Source organism: Acomys minous (assembly GCF_964271855.1).
Source record: "Acomys minous genome assembly, chromosome: 13".
Classification (NCBI taxonomy): Eukaryota; Metazoa; Chordata; class Mammalia; order Rodentia; family Muridae; genus Acomys; species Acomys minous.
Genome location: NC_140495.1, coordinates 13,133,030 through 13,153,745, shown reverse-complemented (window position 1 = coordinate 13,153,745; position 20,716 = coordinate 13,133,030). Strand labels below are relative to the sequence as shown.

Below are 20,716 nucleotides of genomic sequence, written 5' to 3'. Positions count from 1 at the left end.
GCGGCCACCGCCCCGCCTCTCCCTCCCAGGACTATGCAAAGGGCGGGGAGTCAGGCTGGAGGAGGAGCCTGAGGTCAGGGCGGCCCGGGAAGTCGCGCAGAGCCCCGCCCATCGCAGGCAGCGTCCTTTGGGAGCCACTATATGAACGTTTCCAGCCTCCCAGGCAAGGGTAGGGGCGGGTCTGGGCGTCTTACATTGTCCATCCAGTACAGAACCTATTGGGTTTGGAATTATCAATATTCCGGGAAGGGACTACAGTTCGCGCGGGGCTGTCTAGGGTCCTTCTAATAATATAACCTCGTCCATGAGGACCACTTGTGGTGCTAACTACGTAAGGCTCTGATCTAAGAGCTTTTATGCAAGACAGTGCCACCTTTGGGTTCTTGCTGAGCGTTGAGCTGTATGGGAAGAATCATAAGCCGGCTGCAGGACAAAACCTACCTGCAAGGAGCGGCGTCCTTCCGTTAGGCAGATCCTTACCAAGTTTAGGATACCTCTGGCCCACTCACTCCCTCTAGGAAGCCTTCCCAAGTGCTCCACTGGTGGCAACCCCTCCTCACAGGGCCCAGTCATCTTTTGTTCCTTTGACCTTAGGAAGCTGTGTGCCTCATGCCTAGTTTTTGCTGTGTTTGTGTGTGTGTGTGTGTGTGTGTGTGTTGTTTTTGTTTTTTTCGAGATAGGGTTTCTCTGTGTAGTCTTGGCTGTCCTGGACTCGCTTTGTAGACCAGGCTGGCCTCCAACTCACAGCCATCCCACCTGCCTCTGCCTCCCCAGTACTGGGATGGCCATGCCTGTTTTAAGAAATGGAGAGACGGAAGCCAAGACAGGCCGAAGGAGGATTACAGGGGCAGCAGGAACAGGGAATCTAGGCTTGACCGAGTCTTCCCTGGGCCACTGTCTCTCCCATCCTGTCCTTTTCCTTATGCCTAGACTGCTTGTAGGGTGAGGGAGCCTCTGGTGTCGGGTAGGAACCAGGCGTAGGGGAAGGTGCTAGGTCCAGCCACCTCATATTGGTCCTAAGAAGACGGGCTTTGTCCCTATTCCTGTTCTGTTTTGTACTCTTGGAGTGGACAGTCCTTTCACTCTGGCCTTTTTCCCCTCCATCTTGCCCTATGCATCCTAGTCTGAGTTTACATTTCCTAAACACAGATGGTCCTAGACAGAACCAGGTTAACCTAGGAGGTTAACCAAGTGAGGTTAGGGGGCTGCGGCATTTGAAGGGAGCTGGGAGGGAAGATCATTCACCTATGGGTAGACATGGTGCAACATCGCCGATGGGATAGTCATCTCCCTGGAAGAGGAGTGGGGAGGGAAGGGGTGCACGCCACTGTGACCATCTGCTAAAGTCAACACAGGATTTCTGCTTGTTGTCTTGACTGTCTGGAACTGATGCTCTAGACCAGTCTGGACTCACAGCAATCAGCCTGCCTCTACCTCCCAAATGCTGGCATTAAACGTGTGCACCACCACCACCTGGCCAGTCAAACTTTCTTTTCTCCCCCACCCCCGCCCCACCATTGGTTTTTCCAGACAAGGTTTCTCTGTGTAGCCTTGGCCGCCGTACTGGACCCACTTTGTAGACCAGGCTGGCCTTGAACTCACAGAGATCCACCCGCCTCTGCCTCCTGAGTGCTGGGATGGAAGGCGTGCGCCACCACGCCTCTTTCTATACTAGGAGGAAAGAGGAGTTCTGTGGCTCTTACGTGGCCTTGGGTGATGTTTGCACTTATGCAGGGAAGGTAGCCTGACCCTGAGTATGCTGCCGCTTCAGAGAGGGATGAGAGAGAGTTTTTGCGTTCAAAGGAAAAGGTCATGTAGCCAGGCCTCGAACTGTGAAGGTCTGGAGCAGAGAGTGGACAGCAAGGCTTAGGAGCGTCAGGCAAGTCCAAGGTGTCACTGGCTGCTGTCTGTAAAAAAAGGGGAGAGGCTGACCTCAGAGTGAGACAGGAATGAGAAACCACCGAAGGTTTCTGGGTGTTTGTTTGGAGGCGGTGCTTTAAGTCAAGGTTTCCTTACGTAGCCCGGACTAAATTCGAGCCCATAATTTTGCAGCCTCAGCCTCTGAAGTGTTGGGATTACAAACTTGCGCCACCACACCCGGCTCAGGGAATGTTTCTCAAGGCATTAGGTGGATAAGGATGGGCCGGGCGTGGTGGCGCACGCCTTTAATCCCAGCACTCGGGAGGCAAAGGCAGGCGGATCCTGTGAGTTCGAGGCCAGCCTGGTCTACAAAGCGAGTCCAGGACAGCCAAGGCTACACAGAGAAACCCTGTCTCGAAAAACCAAAAGTGGATAAGTATGGTTAAGTATTCCAAGAGGGCAATCAGGAAAGCTGGGTGGTGTTTAGGCAAAACCAGTGCAATCGACTCACTCTATTCTCTTCCTCTCAGGTCTGATTCTACACGCTTTCTCACTGATAAGTGTCGGACAAATCGAACCTTAACGCCTTTCCCCGAACCCAGCCGGCTCATTCGCTCTACAGGTTGTTCTAGATCAAAGGGCGTATCCGCTTGTAGCAACTGAGCATTGATTGGTTCTCAGGGCTTCCGGCTCTCCATTCTCGCCCTTGGATTGGCCATACGACACTCTTCTACTCACTGGGCCTGCGCAAGCCGGAGAGAAAAGGAGGGGGCCTCGGGTAAGATGGCGGCTGCTTCTGCCGGTGTGGGCCGCCTCGAGGAAGAGGCGCTACGGCGGAAAGAACGGCTGAAAGCCCTCCGGGAGAAAACCGGGCGCAAGGTGAGGAACGTGGAGTCAGAGCTGCAGGCACCGCGGCCAGCGCTCTGGAGGCAGTGGAGGGCTGAGGACTACCAGGGAAAACACCATAGCCGAGGTGCGCGTGCGCGGCGCATGCGCAATAGGACAGCGCCGGAATCTGCTGCTGAGATAGGCTCCCTCCCTTCTTAAGCCCAGGGGCGGGCCTCGCGCGTGCGCTTTGGCTAGTGGTTCCGGGACCCATGACCCCTGCCAGTTGTTGCCGATTTAATTTTTTACGTGTTTGTTGGGTTCGGCGTAATTTTTGGTTTGTTTGTTCGTATTTTACGTTTTTGGTTGGCCCACTGGCCTGGCCTTCTGACACCTACCTACAGGGCTCCCTTGGGTAAGACAGCCAGAGACTTTGCGGTGGACGAGCAGCTGGAGTCGAGCCGGCAAAGTCTATAAAAGATGTCCGGTGGCCTGCAGGGGAAGAAGGCACCCTTTCCTTTCCCAGCTTGGCTTTCTAATCCTCGTAGTTACCAGATTCGGAAGCACTTTTCCTAACTTTCGTTAGCCACCAAGATAGCCTTGATTCATCTCTACTTGCTGGTCTTTCCAAAGTCATAGAAGAGTGAGAATTCTCAAATTAATTATTTGTGTGCAGACTTTGGCCTTGTCACTAGACGCTATGAGACTTAGACAAATTGTTTCATGCTCCTAAGCCTGTTTTTCTCCCACTTCTCCAGTAGAGGAATTTAAAAAAAGTATATTCACTTTTTGTGGGTTACTTCGAAATAATAGGGAAAATCAGTAATGAAAAGGCGTGAGAAGCTGTAAGTTGTGAGCTCTGTTGCTGTATAGGCAAGAACGGTGTCCCTCATTCAACAACATAAGATCAGCGTCTCCACATCCGACTTAATGAACAAAAACCAGATTGGTCAGTCTCGGTTGGCTTTTGTTTTCCTTTCGGAATAGCAGTATACTATGCCTCGTACTATACTGTAAGAAAGCGAAAGGGGAAGTAGTGAGAGTGGAAGATGGCCAAGCTGGCTTTCGCTTTTGTTGGCAGCCTGTGAGAACCATCGGATGATTACCCTCCAAGCCTGACCAAGCGCAGGCTAGACTCTTACCCTCATTTGCCACACTCTGTGCTACTTTTTTTTTCTTTTTCTTTTTCTTTTTTTTTCTTTAGACAGGATCTCTCTTTGTAACCCTGGCTGTCCTGGACTCGCTTTGTAGACCAGGCTGGCCTCGAACTCAGCGATTCGCCTGCCTCTGCCTCCTGAGTGCTGGGATGAAAGCCATGCACCACCACACCCAGCTTCTCTGTGCTACTCTTGAGGCAGGTTCTCTCCTTGAACCTGAAGCTTGTGGTATTGGGTTTTTTGTTTGTTTGTTTTGCTTTGCTTGTTTTGGGGTAGGCTGGCAGGCAAGCTCAGGAGATCATCCTGCAGCTGCCTCTCATGTTGTGGAATTAAAGGCTTGTTCCACCAAGTCTGGCCTGCAGTAAGTTTTGAAATTAGTTGAAGTGGTTTAACTTATTTCCTTTTCAAGATATTTTCACCATTGAAATTCCCTTAAGATTCCATAAGAAGGGCTGGAGAGATGGCTCAGAGGTTAAGGGCACTGACTGCTCCTCCAGAGGTCCTGAGTTCAATTCCCAGCAGCCACATGGTGGCTCACAACCATCTATAATGAGAGCTGATGCTCTCGTCTAGCCTTCAGGTGTATATGCAGAGAGAGCACCATTATTCATAATACTAAATAAATCTTAAAAAAACAAACAAACAAAAGATTCCATAAGAAGCAGGGTGTGATGGCACATGCCTTTAATCCCAGCACTCGGGAGGTAGAGGCAGGTGGACCTATGTGAGTTTAAGTCCAGGACAGCCAGAGTTGTTACACAGAGGAACTCTGTCTCAAAAAAAAAAAAAAAAAAAAAAAAAAAAGATTAGAAAGATTCCATATAAGGAGCTGGAGAGAAGAAGGCTTGGTGGTTAAGAACACGCATTGTTCTTTCAAAGGTCCTGAGTTCAACTCCCAGCATGCACATGGCAGCTCACAACTATCTGATGCCGTCTTCTGGTGTGCAGATGTACACTCAGACAAAGTACCCATATACATTCAATTAATAAATACTTTTGGGGGGGGCTTGGTTTGGTTTGGTTTTTGAGACAGGGTTTCTCTGTGTTATCCCTGGCTGTCCTGGGCTCACTTTGTAGACCAGGCTGTCCTTGGACTTACAGAGATCTACCTGCCTCCCTAGTGCTGGGATTAAAAAAAGATTTATTTAAGCTGGCTTGGTGGTGTATGGTTGTTACCCGAGCACTTCAGAGACTCAGGCAGGAGGATTGCTCTAAGTTTAAGGCCAGCTTTGGAGGCACATTGAAAGGAACCCTGTCTCAAAAGGGCAAATAAAAGAGATTCCATCTGAGTTTTGGAATAAGTTTTCCTGTTTTTGTAAAGAGCAGTGCTGAGATTTTGTAGAGATTGCCTTGAATCTGTAAATCACTGGGACAATGTCATTTTTACACATGGTCAATTTACCAGCCTGGGAATATCCCAGCGCCTTTCCTCTTAAGTTGTTTTCCATTTCTTCAGCTGTGATGTTGCCTTGCTAGGCTTTTTGTCTTTGGTTTGTCTTTGAGGTGGGGTTTCCTGTTCCTGGGACAGACTGGCTTCGTACTCACCAAGCAACAGAAGACAACCTTAAGTTTCTAATCCTCCTGGCGCCAGCCTCCTCATGCTGGGATCATAGGCATGACCCACCAAGCTGGGCTTTATAGTGTATGTAGTTATTATAAAGTTGGGGGCCTTTTAGTTGTGTGCTAGAATCTGCTACTGATTGTTTGTTTGGTTGGTTTTTCGAGACAGGGTTTCTCTGTGTAGCCTTTGCTGTCCTGGACTCACTTTGTAGACCAGCCTGGCCTTGAACTCACAGCGATCTGTCTGCCTCTATCTCCTGAGTGCTGGGATTAAAGGCGTGTGCCACCATGCCTGGCAGAATCTGCTACTGATGTAGCCTGCTTTATCTTTATTTTGGCCAGGAGGAGCATGTACTTACTGTTCATGTATCTCTGTGTACATGTGGAGGCTAGATGTCAACATTAGGTGACATCTTACGTGTGTGTGTGTGTGTGTGCGCGCGTGTGTGTGGTGCTTGTGGAGGCCAGAGGTTGCCATCGAGTGTGAGATGGGGTCTCTCTCTGAGAACTGGTGCTCAGATACTGGCTAGGCCTGCTAGCCAGCAGCAAGCTGCAGGGAATGACCTGGGTCTGCAGCCTCTGCACGAGGCCTGTAAGTCTGTGCAACTACGCTCTGCTCTTTTCTTGTTCTGGGCTCTGAGTTCAGGCCCTCGTGCTTGCAGAGCATGCTCTCTAGTGACTGAGCCCTTTCCTCCGCCCTCCCTATTATTTTTTGAAATGGGCTCTTCTCACTGAGTCTAGGACTCATCACTTTGCTTAGGCAGCTTGGCCAGGGAGCTTCAAGGGTACTTTCAACTTCGGCCCCCTTAGAGAGGGAACTACCTCGACTGTTGAGGTTACAGGTGTATGGCACCTGGCTTTTAAGTGGCTTCAGGGTACTAGGGATCTCAGGACTTAGGTCTTCATGCCTGCCACCAGGTACTTTACTGGTTGACCCATATTCAATCCCACTTTTTTTTTTTTAAACTTTTTTTTGTGGTGCTGGGATGAAACCCAGGCCCTGTGAATGCTAACCAGAAGTCTGTGTACTGATTTGTTATGCTTACTTACTAGGCGTAAATCTATTCAGATTTTTTTGTTTCTTCATGAATCAGTTTAGATTGTATTTTTCTACAAATTTGTACATTCATCTAGATTATCCAGTTCTCTGACACACTGATTGCTATTTAATTGGGTTAAAATTTCATAGTTCTGGTTTCAGAAAGTTTCTGGCTTTTTCTAGAAAGGTTGCATGTGGTAATCTTATGGCTTCTGCATTAGACTCGAGAGCTCACTGTTGGTCCTCAGCAGTTCTCTCGTTCCTCAGTTCAGGTCCCAGCACCCACATGGCTCCTCAGAGCTGTCTATAACTCCAGCTCTAGGGGGTCCAGTGCCCTCTTCTGGCCTCCACAGGCACTGGCTGCATGCATGTGGCACATATACAAGCATGCAGTGAAACACACACGTAAAAAAAATGAGTAAATTAAAACAAACAAACAAAAAAAGATGGCCAGGCATGGTGGCACATGCCTTTAATCCCAGCACTTGGGAGGCAGAGGCAGGTGGATGTCCATGAGTTTGAGGCCAGCCTGGACTACAGAGTGAGTTTCAGGACAGCCAGATCTCAGAGAAACCCTTCTTGAAAAACAAACAAACAAACAAAAAACCCCAATAAAAATAAAATAGAAGTAACTGCAAAGCTTCCATCTTGACTCAGAGTTTTGCCTTTTTCCTATCCATGGGCTCTTTTGCAGGGGGTAGAGGGTGTTGGTGTTTTGTTTTGTTTTTCCAAGACAGGGTTTCTCTTGGCTGTCCTGGAACTCACACTGTAGACCATGCTAGACTCGAACTCAGAAATCCACTTGCCTCTGCCTCCTAAGTACTGGGATTAAAGGCATGTGCCAACACCACTCTGCTTGGGTGTTGGTTTTTTTTTTTTTTTTAAAGACAGGTTGTCTATATCCGTGCCTGGCCTGGAATTCATACAGAGCTGCCTGCCTCTGTCTACCAAGTGCTGAAATTAAAAGATGTGTGGCAACAGGCTTGACCCTTTATAGGCTCTTAATTTTATATTTCCACCCCCTCCCCAGTCCTTTTCTTTATTAAGAAAGGGAAGTTAGAATTTTTTTTCTTGACTTTTCAGTTTGTGTAACAAAACGTTTGGTTTGATTCCAAACCCGTCGTTGGAGCTGGCAGTCTGTTCCTTTCAGGAATATATACTGAGCACACTGTGCAGGCTCCAGACACTGTAGTGTAGAAGTGGGGAAAGCAGCCTCTTCCAGGTTTCTTCTGTTTAGCTGGGGAGTCAAATCCCAAGTAACCTACTGTTAGATGGAGATAGCCCAGTAGAGGAAAAGGAGGAGAGGGAGCTGGAAGTTCCTGGAGCCTGTTTTTGTTTGTAACTCTAATCGTTTCATTTATTACTAAATGCAGCAGCACTTTCAGGGTTAACTGGGTGAGCGTATCACCAGCCCAGTTTATCTTATCTGGTCTTGATGACAACCCGATAAGTCAGTGGGAGGAAGGAAGGTTTTGCTGTTGTTCATTTATGGGTGGCAGCTCAAAGCCTGTAAGGTTTCGGTTATTTGTCCGAGATCACATGACTAAGACCAACGGAGCATTAGAGGAAGGAGAGACCCTGAGAGCTCTTGTTTTTCCAGATAGGGTTTCTCTGTGGAATCCTTTGTAGACCAGGCTGGCCTCGTACTCACGGCCTTTGCTTCCCTAATACTGGGCTTACAGGCGTGTGCCACCACTCCCTGGTTGATGACAGCTCTTTCCCACACTGAGTTTTTACCATTATCTTTTGTGATACTGATGATCACGTTTAAATCCTCAAGCCAGTTACGCATTCAGCTCTCCGCTGAGCTGTGTGGTCCCAGGGCTCTCGTTCTGAGACCGGGTCTTGTTAAACTGGCTTTGGATTAATTCTGTAACTCAGACAAACCTTTTGACTTCACAGTCCTCCTGCCTCAGCCTCCAGAGCAGTTGGGATTCAGGCCTGTGCCGTCAAACACTGCTGCTGCTGTTCCTCTTTTTCCTCACATGATTGGAAATGGTTGCCGAGATAAGAGTAGGTTTGGAAACTTCTTACTATATAATCTCTCTTCTTCTTTGTGGTGCCCGGATAGAGATCAGTCAGCTCTTGTGCATTCTAACCATATACTTTCCCACTGAGCTACACCCCTAGCCACTGTATGCTCTCTGATACATTCTGAGTGTGGCAAATTATCTGATTTTTAGCAAAAATTGGGTTGGAGAGGTGGCTCAGTTGGCAAGGCATGTAAGGACCTGAGTTCAAATCCCCAGAAAGCCTACATAAAGCCCAAGCACAGCTACCATCCTCGTGCTTCTGAGCTGAGAACATGAGAGTCCTCAGAAGCTCCTGGGCCAGCAGCCTGGTGGACACAGCACTGGACTGCATCTGACCTGCATGTGTGCACCGCGGTACACAGCCTGTGCTCATGCACACACATGCACAAACATACACATACACACGCGTACACACACCACACCACAAAACACCAGCTTCTGCCGACTCTCCTCCTCTGCCTCCAGCTTGCTCTAGGAGTGCTAGGTTGTAGGCGTGCACTTCCACTTCCACACCTGCTCTAGGAGTGCTAGGTTGTAGGCGTGCACTTCCACTTCCATACCTGGCTTTTTTATCTGGGTTCTAAGGATCTAGCTCAAGTCATCAGGCTTGCATGACAAATGACCCAGCTTCCCAGCTCAAGATTTAAAATCCTGGGTTCTAAGGATCTAGCTCAGGTTATCAGGCTTGCATGACAAATAACCCAGCTTCCCAGCTCCAAGATTTAAAATCCTTCAATGGTGTGAAAGTGATACATATTTTCAATTGTATTTCAGACTTTGAACTTGTTTTTTTTTTAATATTTATTTATTTATTGTATATGAGTGCTTTATCTGCAGAAGAGGGCATCAGATCACATTATAGATGGTTTTGAGCCTCCATGTAGTTGCTGGGAATTGAACTCATGACCTCTGGAAGAGCAGGTGGCGCTCTTTAGCCACTGAGCCATCTCTCCAGCCCAGATTTTGAACTTGTATCATTTCCCAAATTAGTTGTGTGTGACATGATTTTCCTTTCATGGTACTGGGCACCACTAGACACGGCCCCTATTGTGACATTAGAATGGCTGCAGTGAATTTGTGCTTTTGCAGCTACCATCACACTGCTGCCACTAATGCCAGCCAACCTGTAGCTCACTGCTCTAAGCCAAAGGGAAAGAGCAGGTTAAGTAAGCAGGCCTCACTCCCATGCCTTTTTTTTTGTTTTTTTGTTTTTTTGTTTTTCGAGACAGGGTTTCTCTGTGTAGTCTTGGCTGTCCTAGACTTGCTTTGTAGTCCAGGCTGGCCTCGAACCCACAGCGATCCGCCTCCCGAGTGCTGGGATTAAAAGGCGTGCGCCACTTCGCCTGGCTTCTCACTCCCATGCCTTGCATGTAGCAGATTGCCCTGCAGTCCATGGCAGTAAGGCATGCAGAAAACAACTGGCTACAAAGCCACACATAGTGTGCCTGCTTGAGGGGGTAAAGAAATTCACCCCTCCCCCCAGGCATGGTACTGTGGTGCTCAGTGAAATGAGATGCTATCAAAAGTTCAGTGAGCTGATCTACAAAGTTCTACCATCTGGTATGAGAAATCATTCATGACTTCAAAATCCATTGGTACATCCATAGTGTAACTTTTGGTGCTTTTCAGATAAAATGGAGGAGGTGAGGCCTGTCTGGCTGAGCCTCTTTGAAAATACCAGCCTCGGCTGTCTATGCCAAACCTGAAAACATGATATGCAGCTGCCATATAGGCTGAGAATAAGCTAAAGAATCCACAGTAGGAGTTGGAGAGATGGCTCAGTGGTTAAGAGCACTGTTTGTTCTTCCAAAGGACCCGGGTTCAATTCCCAGCACCCACCCAGCTCATACCTGTCTTTAACTCCAGTTCCAAGGGATCTGATACCTTCACAATAATGCACATAAAATAAAAGTAAATAAATTATGCAACAGTAGAGCAGGTATGGTGGCGCACACACTTGGGTGGCAGAGGCAGGTGAATCTCTGAGTTCAAGGCCAGCCTGGTCTACAATGTGAGTCCAGGACAGCCAGGGCTACACAGAGTAACCCTGTCTCTAACCACTTCCACCTCTCCTGTCAAAAAAGAAAAAGAAAAAAGAATCCACAGTAGAAGGCTGAAGAGATAGTTCAGCAATTAAGAGGAGGACCTGTTGCTCTTGTGGAGGATCTGGGCTCGATTTCCAGCAACCACAGGATAGCTAGCAGCCATCTATAGCTGGAGTTCCAGGGGATCGGGTACCCTCTTCTTACCTCGGGACACTAGATGTATGTGGTGTACACAACATGCATGCAGGCAAAATACTCATATGCTTAAAATAAATGAATACATTTTGAAAACAGTAAAGAAAAAAGAGCTACAGTCTTGTCACAGCTTCTCTTTTCTTGGCTTATGGCTGCCTTCCTTTCTGCGCCACTTTGTATGTGTGTGGTAGACTATATAAAACACCTGCTGTTTGACTCTTTTTTTCAGTTGTACTAAGTTTATGCAGCGTTGCATAATCATCACCACAGTTTCCAAAGCTTTGACCAACTTCTGCAGAACTGTTATACCTGTTAGGCAATACTCACATTTCCTTCACTCCAGCTCCAGCTTACTTTCTGTAAGGCTTGGACTTCTCAGCTCTAGATAGTTCATTTAAGTAGGATATGCCTGTTGGGTTTGGCTTACTTTGCTTAGCATAAATACAATCTTTTTCTCTTAAAAAAATATTATGGTGATGGGGTTAGATGTGCAGGAGGTCAGAGAACAACTTTGTGGAGTCAGTTCTTCTGTGGGATCCAGGAATCAAACTCAGGTCATAGATAGGGCTTGCGTGTCAAGACCTTTATTCTCTAAGCCACATTGCAAAGGCTAGTGGGCACGGATTTTCAGTGTTGCTTAGTATTGTACCAAGCATCAGGCTTTTGTTTCTCTTTAAAGCTAAGTAATAGCAGATGGTGCAGATGCACCATGTGTGTTTTGTGGATTTTGGTTACTGAGGGTTGAACCCATGCTAAGTTCTGTCACTGAGCTTCACGCCCACTGACTTTACCTCTCACTTTTTTATTACCCAATGATGGACTCCTTTTGACTGTTGCTTGACTACGGTTTTAGTGCTTTTGGGTACATACTGAGGTGTGCAATTACTGTACTATACGCTAATTCTGTTTTTTGTTTTGTTTTTTAAAGAGAGGGTCTGAGTATGGAGTCTAGGCTAGCCTCAAACTTGCTGTTGTATTGTAGCCCTGGCAAACACTTCAGACTCAATATGTTCCTGCCTCAGCCACGCAGGCACTGGGGTTCTAGGCATGTTCCGGTTTCCCTTTTATTTCTTAGAAACCAAACTGTTGACCTCAACAGCTGCAGCACTTCATCTTCTACCAGGGATGCATGAGGGTTCTGGTTTCAGTTTACATTCTCTCCTCTTTCTTTCTTGTTTTAAAACTATATCCATCCCTAACAGGTAAGTGTCCTATGGGTTTGATTTGCATTTCCCCAGCAATTAGTGATACTGAACATCTGTGCTTATTTGCTGTTTGTGTATCTTCTTTGAAGGTTTGTCTGTTCCTGTCTTAGGCTGTGTGATTTTGATCAGCTTGTCACTTGCTGAGGTAGTTGTTTATATATTCTGAACATAAAACCTTTACTAGATTTGAGATTTCTTAATATTTTTCTTACTCCCTAGGTTTTCTTTTTGTGGTGTCCTTTGGTCATGTCCCCTGAAGTACAGAAGTTTCTAAGTTTGGTGCAGTCTGACTCGTTTGTTTGTGATTATGTTTCCTTTGTGTTTGTTGTCAGTCATGTTTCTGACCCGCCTCCTTGTGATTATGTTTCCTGTGTTTGTTGTCAATCATGCTTCTGACCCGCCTCCTTGTGATTATGTTTCCTGTGTTGTGTTGTCAATCATGTTTCTGACCCGCCTCTTTGTGATTATGTTTCCTGTGTTTGTTGTCAATCATGCTTCTGACCCGCCTCCTTGTGATTATGTTTCCTGTTGTCAGTCATGCTTCCTCCAGTTTTTTTATTTGTTTTTAAATGTGGTTATATGTATGAGTGTTTTATATGTACGTGTGTCTGTGCCTGGTGCCTGTGGAGTCCAGGTGAGTGCATCAGATCCCCTAGGACTGGACTCACAGGTGAGCTGCCATGTGTGGGTGTTGGGAATTGAGCAGGGTCCTCTGGAAGAGCAACCAGTGCTCTTAACTGTGAACTGTGTCTTCAACCTGGGTTTTTTGTTTGATTGTTTTTATTTTTGAAACACAATTTTGCTACATGGCCCAGATTGGCCTGGCTGGGATTTTGTGATGTTCTTTCCTTGTGTAGCACAGGCTACCCCAATTGCTTCGGCACAGGATCACCTTGAGTTTGTAATCTTCCTACTTCAGTTTCCCAAATCCTGAGATTATAGATGTGGACTCCCACACCTGACTTCCAGCCTGGGCTAAAAAGCATGTCTAGGACAGCCAGGGCTACACAGAGAAACAACAAAAACAGCAAAAGAAAGAAAACATGTGTCTGTTAGGTGTTTGTTTGTTTGTTTTTAAATTTTTATTTTACGTGTGTGTGTCTTTATACAAATGCCAAGGCACCAGTGTGGAGGTCAGAGAACGACTTTTCAGAGTCGGTTCTTCCCTTTCATCATGTGGGTCTCAGGAATAAAGTCAGGTTGTTAGGCTTGTTTGGAAATTCCTTTATTCACTGAACCTGCTCCTGCTTTGGAGTTCTTTTGTTTTCCAAGACAGGGTTTCTCTATGTAATAGCCCTGGCTGTCCTGGAACTCTCTTTGTAGACCAGGCTGGCCTCCAAACTCATGTCGATCCACTTACCTCTGTCTCCTGAGTGCTGGGATTACAGGCATGCACCACCAGGCCTGGCCTCTTAAGTGACATTTTTTCTACCTTGCTCTGTGTGGTGGTGTGTGTCTGTCACTGAGCTATACTCCTAGGCCTGGTGTGATTTTTTTTTTTTTTCATTAAGATGAATGCTTGCAGAGAAGTGTTACAGAATTAATATGCCTTTCCTGTGAGAAATCACTCTGACCACTTAAAGATTACTAAAGGAAAAAAAATTTTTTTTCAAGACAAGGTTTCTCTCCATGTAGACTTGGCTGTCCTGGACTCACTTTGTAGTCCAGGTTGGCCTGGAACTCACAGAGACCCACCTGCTTCTGTCTCCAGTGTGCTGGGATTAAAGGCGTGCGCCACCATGTCAGGCAAGGAAAACCTTTTTAATAATAGCATTCGACAGGTTCTGGCTAACATACAAAAGGGGAGCCAGCCTTAAACAAACATTTTATTTATACAGGTCTTAGGCTTATACATTCCATATTCACTGTCACCCCTAAATCTCTTCTCATCTTTCTTTATTATTATTATTTGATGTTTTGTTTTGTTTTGTTTTGTTCAATAACATTTAAACACCCATTCCTTCAGCAACTGGGAAACAATCCAACCAAGAGACTGCTGTGGAGCACATAGCATTGAACCCTGTGTTCCAAATAACACGCACTCAGAGCACAAACTCTCCCGATTCTCCTTGTATCTGGTAACATGTTAGAACTCCTTCCCGGCCCCCATTTGACAACAAGGTGGTTAGATGCCACAAAGTGGGTGGCAATGCCTTAACTGTATGCGTGTTGTTAGGACCAAGGGCCTCGTCACCCTCGTCAAGGGGAGTGCTAACCGTCTCACCTTTCATACGTCTTTTCACGGTTCCAGCAAGTCTGATTACTACTGGGTCCTGAATTATATTGGAGGCAGTTCTCTTTTAGCTAAGTTCTACTTTGTTTGACTTAGGATCTCCTAAGCAGGTTTACTATTCCCAGTTGTCCTGTGTCAGCAGGACAGGTGTCTAAATTACTTTGAGTTAGTTTTCCAGCCCACAGTGGCTCCTTGTACAACAGGGTAAGTGGGGAGATTGGGAGGAAGCGTGGACTGTCTGTTGTCTGCAGGTAAGCCCCCAGGAGGCCCCTCCCTTAGGGAGGAAGCGCACCACATTTTCTATTTCAGCCCTTTGACATAACAGTAGACTACAGGGCTAAGCACTTTCTTACCAGTTAGGAGCTCTTTGACCTTTAGCACCTGTTCCTTTGATGGCCCCCAGCAGTTGGACCTTGGTGGGTTGGTTTCCCCCATGGTTTTGTGCCCGCCCCAGCTATAAGCTCATAACTTAGTGGCGTTGAGTCTGAAGCCCTTCTTACACTGTGGGAAGTGAGGACAGACGGGATTTGGAACCACGTCATTTCTGTGTATTAGGCACACAGCTTTGTAGGTTTACCAAACACTTGGAGGTGAGCTAGCCTGCTCACTTGTGACAGGTTTGTGAGGGACAAAGCACAAGAGGCTCAGGTGCTGGACTGCCAGGGTCCCGTGGGGGAGGGCGGGGAACGATGTTGCCTGGAATCTAAGGCCTGGGAGTCCTGTGGGGTCACCGTGCTGCCTAAAGCAGGGTCCTGTGCTCAGCCAGCCCTGGTGGGCAGTCAGGAAGTCTGAGCACGGTGTATCGTGCCCTGGGCCTTCTTGTCTCGGGGAGTCAAGTTGGGTCTGAGGCAGCCTCATTGGAAAGAAACTTGAGCTTAGCCACGGAGTGGGAGGTGAGCCGGAAGGTGAGGTTTCCAGGGGAGCAGTTCAGAGGTGGGAACATTTAGGGGCACACAGGTGACAGCAGAGACACTTTGGAAGATTTGATAGCAAGTCCTTGGCAGTGATTTAGGCAAGGACAGAGTTTGCTCCTCAAAGTGCTGAGTGAGTGGTGACCTAATTCTTCTGGAGCCAGGAGATCAGCCAGCCTGGGCACACTTTCCTCTATTGTAGTTTAACTCCTCCCCCTCCCCCTCCTGCCCTCCTGCCCTCCCCCCCTTCACACTAAATGGGTAGGTGAGCAGTTTTAAGGCTATGTGGATGGATCTCTGTGGCTCTCCTTCAGTGCTTTTCAGCAGGGCAGTATGAGGCCACTTTGTCCTCCTTTGACCCTTTCTTTCTCAGTGTCCACATGTAGTCATTGTAAAAGTAACTTGCACAAACACCCATGGTGCTTGACTTTCTGGATCCTTAGGCTGTCTCTTGCTTCCATGACATGAAGAGAGACCAGTGCTGTTGCTAGCCCATCTTTAAGGGTTGGATGCAACCTTGAAACCAAGAGCTGATTGACAGCTTGTAGGCTCAGCAGCAGCTCCTAGCCTAGCAGCTGTAGGAGCAGAGCAGGGCTGTGCAGTAGACTGTGTGTAGTCGCCACTGTCCCGACCCACAGCCACAAGCTCCACGTAGCTTTTAGCCCTTGACATATGGCTAGAGTGAAATTCAGTTTAAGTTAATTTACAGTTAAATAGCCACCTGTGACTCCTGGGTACCTTATTAAACAGAACAGCTTTGAGGCCCTAGCTCAGTATATAAGACCTATTTTTCTGCCTGAATTGTGTCTACTAGGATTTGAGGGAAGAAAGTGAGTAGAAGCCAGCAGCCCCCAGGCCAGCATTTGGGAGCCAAGGGTCGGCTAGGAGCCTTGAACTGGTGTCCATCTTCATGGCTGGTACCTCCAGCAGATGACAGTCTCAGGCTGCCTGTGTGGACACCATAAGAGTGGAGTGCTGTGGCCGTGAGCTGCACACCCAGGACACTCACAACATAGGAAGGACAGTACCAGGGCAGATAGCACCGTCCGACCTGTGAGTAGCAGGGAGGGAGCCTGGCCGTGTGGGAAAGAGCAATGTTGATGGAATGAGAGCAGTTGGGAGGAGACCTAGAGAACAGCACGTGACATGTGCAGGGTCACTCTGCTCCATGTCCTGCTTGTGCCTTAGCAAAGTGTCTGGGTTCCCATCCTCCATGGCCACAGACTAGTTGCAGAGACAGCCCAGGAGGTTGTCCTGAGTTGACAGCCTCTTGCAGCCTGGCAGTCATAACATTTGCATAGCCATTTAAGACAATGCCTCACCTTGTGTTCAGTCTCAGAGCTAGATATTAGTTCACTCTTATTTACCAGACCAAGAAATCTGGGGTTTAAAGAACCTGCCACAGGGATGTTTGAATTATTGCTGTTCCTGTATTGCACCTTAGGACCCGGCCTCACATTCCTCCATGTCCCACCTCCAGTGCTTAGGGATCTGCAGTCTCCATGAAGGAACCCCCTGCCCTGTGATCAGAGATTGTCATCAGGCTGCCTGGTGTAGCACTGGCCCAGTGGTGTGGTGGAGACAGCATGGGTATCGGTGCCAGGCAGAGCTGGCTGAAACCTCAGCTCTGTTCATCAGTGCTTAGACCTTGAGCCAATCTGTAAAGCTCTGTCTAACCCCACCCCCGTGTCTGTTGGATAGAGATGTGGCTTCTGCCCTCACTGGCAGCTGGGAGATAAGAGACAATGGAGGCTACAAGTGTCTGGTCCAGGGCCTTTCTTCCTTATCCTCTTGAAAGAGGGGAGGCCCAGGTAGCCCTCTACCCTCTTTGCTGGGTGCCTGTTGGTGGAGCTGGCCTTGCTATGATGGAAACAAAGGGGTCATTCTCTGGCCTTAGCTTTGCTCATCTAGACCTAGTTCCTCGAAGGTAGAGTTCATTTTGAGGGCAGCATGTTAATTAGGAAGAATGTAAAGGGCTGGAGATATGGCTCAGTGGTTAAGAACATGCACTGCTCTTGCAGAGGGCCAACGTTCCATCCCTAGCACCCACGGTGGTGGCTCACGGCTGCCTGTAACTCTTGTTCCAGCGGGGCTGATAGCTGCTTCTGACCTCATGGCTATTGCATACACATGTACATTACACGCCCCCCCCCCCCAAGATACACATAATTTTAAAAAACCTTTTTTTTTTTTAAGACAGGGTTGCTCTGTGTAACAGCCTTGGCTGTCCTGGATTCTCTTTGTAGACCCAGCTGGTCTCGAACTCACAAATATCTACCTGTCTCTGCCTCCCCAGTGCTGGGATTAAAGGTGTGTATCACCATGCCCAGCTAAAAAAAATTTTTTTTAAAAGAAGAAGAGGAGGAAGAAAAAGGAAAGGAAATCCCAGCATGGTGATGTCTCATCTCTGTTCTTAAGTGTCCTTTTCTGTGAGTTCTCAGACCTGAGATCAAGGAGATAGATACCCTTATAGTGGAAGTTTTGGTTTCTTTAAAAACTCAGTTATGGTCAGGTGCTGGCGGCACACACCTTTAATCCCAGCACTCAGGAGGCAAAGGCAGGAGGATCTCTGAGTTCTGGGCCAGCCAGGTCTACACAGAGAAACCCTGTTTCAAAAAACTACAAAGCAAAACAAGGCTCAAGTTATATTATGTAAATAAGTTTTTGTTTTAATTCCAAGTGTGGGATCTGGAGCTGCTTTTAGTTTGTCCACGGCTGTTAACTATGATTGCTCATGCGGGTTCAGAAAGGGGTGTGATCTTTGCCAGCTGTAGATAGCTTAATTCTGAAGACTCTGAGAGGGTATAAATGCCAGAGCCCTTAGAGGAAAAGGAGTCTAAGGAGGAAGAAGGCTGCTGCTGGTTCGTCTGGCTGCTGCATTTGCTGTTTGCTGGTTAGCTGGACTGCTGGATATAATGACTGCGAAGATTGGAATTGCCACTGAGTGCAGTGGTGCAAACCTGTAATCCCAGCACTTGAGAGGCAGAGGCAGGCAGATCTCTGTGAGTTCAAGGACAGCCTGGTCTACAAAGCAATTCCAGGACAGCTAAGGCTATTCAGAGAAACCCTATCTCAAAAAACCAAATAAATAAATAAATAAATAAATAAAAATAAAAAATGTAATTGCCCCAAGGAACTAACTCTAAAGAGGTCTACATCTCCTTTCTGTTCTAACCTTCTTTCTCTCCTATCTAATGTTGGGGGGGTTGAAAGGTTATAAGTAACACTAGTAAAGTAGATAAAAAGTACACGTCTATAGAGCCTTGTGGGTGTCAGCTTTGGGGATCCATCAGCAGCTCTTGATGAGCCAGCATGACAGTTTGGATGGACGCACCCTTCCAAGGGTGTGCATGTGTGAAAGCAAAGGACTGTATGAGTCAGAGGTCAGACCTACCTGTGTGTCAGGATCATGGGGACACAGTTTGCAGCTCTCTGGCCCTTCTTCCAGCCCCCGTTCTGGCCGGCCACACCCTGGACACCAGGGGCCGCAGTGCTGCACTTTTCTGCGACTCTGATAGAGTCCCTGGCGTTGGGCTATTGGAAGTCAGATGGCGGCTTTCTTTGGAGTAGTAGCCACCCATTCTCACAGCAGCCACTACCAGCTTCGTACTAGGCCTTGGGGCTGCTTTACAGTGCAAACCAGACAGACTTCCCACCTCAAGGGTTTCTGTGAGGGCTGTAGACAGCCTGTCAGCAGGGAAGATGATACTGGCAGAAACTCAGGGCGACTGGCTATGTGGTAGGAGAGATTGCACGCTGCTTCTGGGCTTCAAAGATCCCTCTGCCTCAGAGGCAGGAGTGGGTGTGGGCCAAGGACGGAGCATCTCAGGATGAGCAAGAACTAGCTCAGCTTAGTGGGGGGCAGAACAGGTCCTGGAAGGCTGGCGTGGTAGCTCAGCTGGGAGAGCACTTGCCTAGAAGGAACCAAGTCTTCAGTGCAGTTTGAGGTTCTACATAAACCAGGTGTGGCCGTCCACTCCTTAGTCCCAGCACTGGGGAGATGGAGGCAGGGGGGTCAGAGAGAGGATCAGTGCATACTTGGGGGCCACAGAGTCAGGTGAGGACTGACTGCGGATGGATTTTGGCAGGACATGGTGGTAGGGCTTGGCCCTTGAGTGTTTTCAGAGAGTATATGGGAGAAGTGCCCAGGCTCTCAAGGTTCGGTGTAGCTCAGAGGTCAGAGCCCCACTAGGAAGCAAGTGTCCTTTCCACCTGGGAAAGCCTTGCCAGCCGGAGCCTGTAAGACCACTGGCCCTCTCAAGAGAGGTAGGACCATACTGAGGCGATGCCCTAAGGCCTGGCCCCGGCTTGCCTGGGCCTCATATGTTCCTTTATATCTTGGCTTTTCGTCCATCAGTATATGTGAACTGTTGGGAGTTTAGTAGCTTATTTATTCCTTCAGGGGCATGGACAGCAAGATGGGTCTTGGGTAGTTCCACCTCACCTTGAACTCACCGTATGGCCCAGGCTGGCCTAACAATCAAGCTGATCCTCCTGCATGAGCCGCCATGTCTGTGTAGGGGTGGGAGTGGAGATAAATTTCTTGTGATCTAGGTTGCCTCCTCTGAATCCTAAAGATGACCTTGGATTTCTAATCCTCCTGCCTCCCAACTCCTGAGTTCTGGGCTTACAGGTGGTGGACCAACATACCCAGGTTATGAAGTGCTAGGGTTCAGACTCATGGCCTTGCTTTGTGTGCTAGGCAAGCACTACCAGCTGAGCTCGACCCGCAGCCCCAGTTTCTCAGGTGTCAATTGCAAGTGTGTGTTTGCGTGCAGCCAGAGGTCAGCTTTGAGTGTTCTTGAAGCAGAGTCTCTCGTTGGGACCTGGAGCTTGCTGACTAACATAGCTGGCCAGTTAGCTCCAAGGGCCCGCCTGCCTCCACCTTCTCAGGACTGGGATGACAGGTGTGACCTGCTGGCTTAAGTCAGGTCCTCGTGCCTGCATGGGAAGCACTTACCAGCTCAGCTTTCTCCCTGGCTCTTTAGTTGCATTTTGTTTTTAAATGAAAAAGTTCTCATTTTAAAGTAGTCCCATATATTAAATTCCTCACAACACCTCATGTGTGGATCTCTTATGGCCGTATGAATACAGCCAGGTTGTGATGATATTTTCTTACATCGTATTGTTGTGCCTTTCACCTTTAGATGGCCAGTCTATCCAGAATTAATTTATTTTTCTATGGTGTGAAGTAGAGATCAAAGTTTTGGGGCGATTATTGTGTTTTCCTTCCCTTGTGCATGCCATTGATTTGGTGCTAATTTTAAGTTAGCAATTGGGTTTTGTTTGCTTGTGTGTGTTGGCTCGGTTTTTTTTTTGTTTGTTTGTTTTGTTTTGTTTTGTTTTAGTTTCTTGATAGTTTCATCTCATAGCCAAGTCTAGCCTTGAACTTGAAATCCATTTACTGTAGCCTCCGAAATGCTGGGATTACAGTCATGTGCCGCATGCCCCTCCTGGGTGGAGTGTTTTCAGTGGTCAGTAGCTTTCTATTGATGCCTGCAGAGCTCTGGATCATGATGCCGTTGATATCTGACCAGGCACTGGGAACGCAAGTATAGGCTCAGACTGCCGCTCAGTTGGCAGAGCGCTTGCCTAACATGCAGACCCAGGCTCTTTCCTCAGCACTGCCTGACAAAGGTCCTGGAGCATGCCT

The 20,716-nt window shown here is 47.8% G+C and overlaps 1 protein-coding gene across 1 annotated transcript in view; it reads left to right on the top strand.

Annotated features, from left to right (window-relative positions):
- Positions 1-2,581: 2,581 nt before the first annotated feature.
- CCDC12 (coiled-coil domain containing 12) overlaps positions 2,582-20,716 on the top strand; it is a 50,224-nt gene continuing 32,089 nt past the window's right edge. The window contains exon 1 of the mRNA XM_084754244.1: positions 2,582-2,739. Within this exon, the coding sequence (XP_084610370.1) occupies positions 2,644-2,739 (96 nt within the window). The 5' untranslated portion in view covers positions 2,582-2,643. The remainder of the gene's footprint in view (positions 2,740-20,716) is intronic.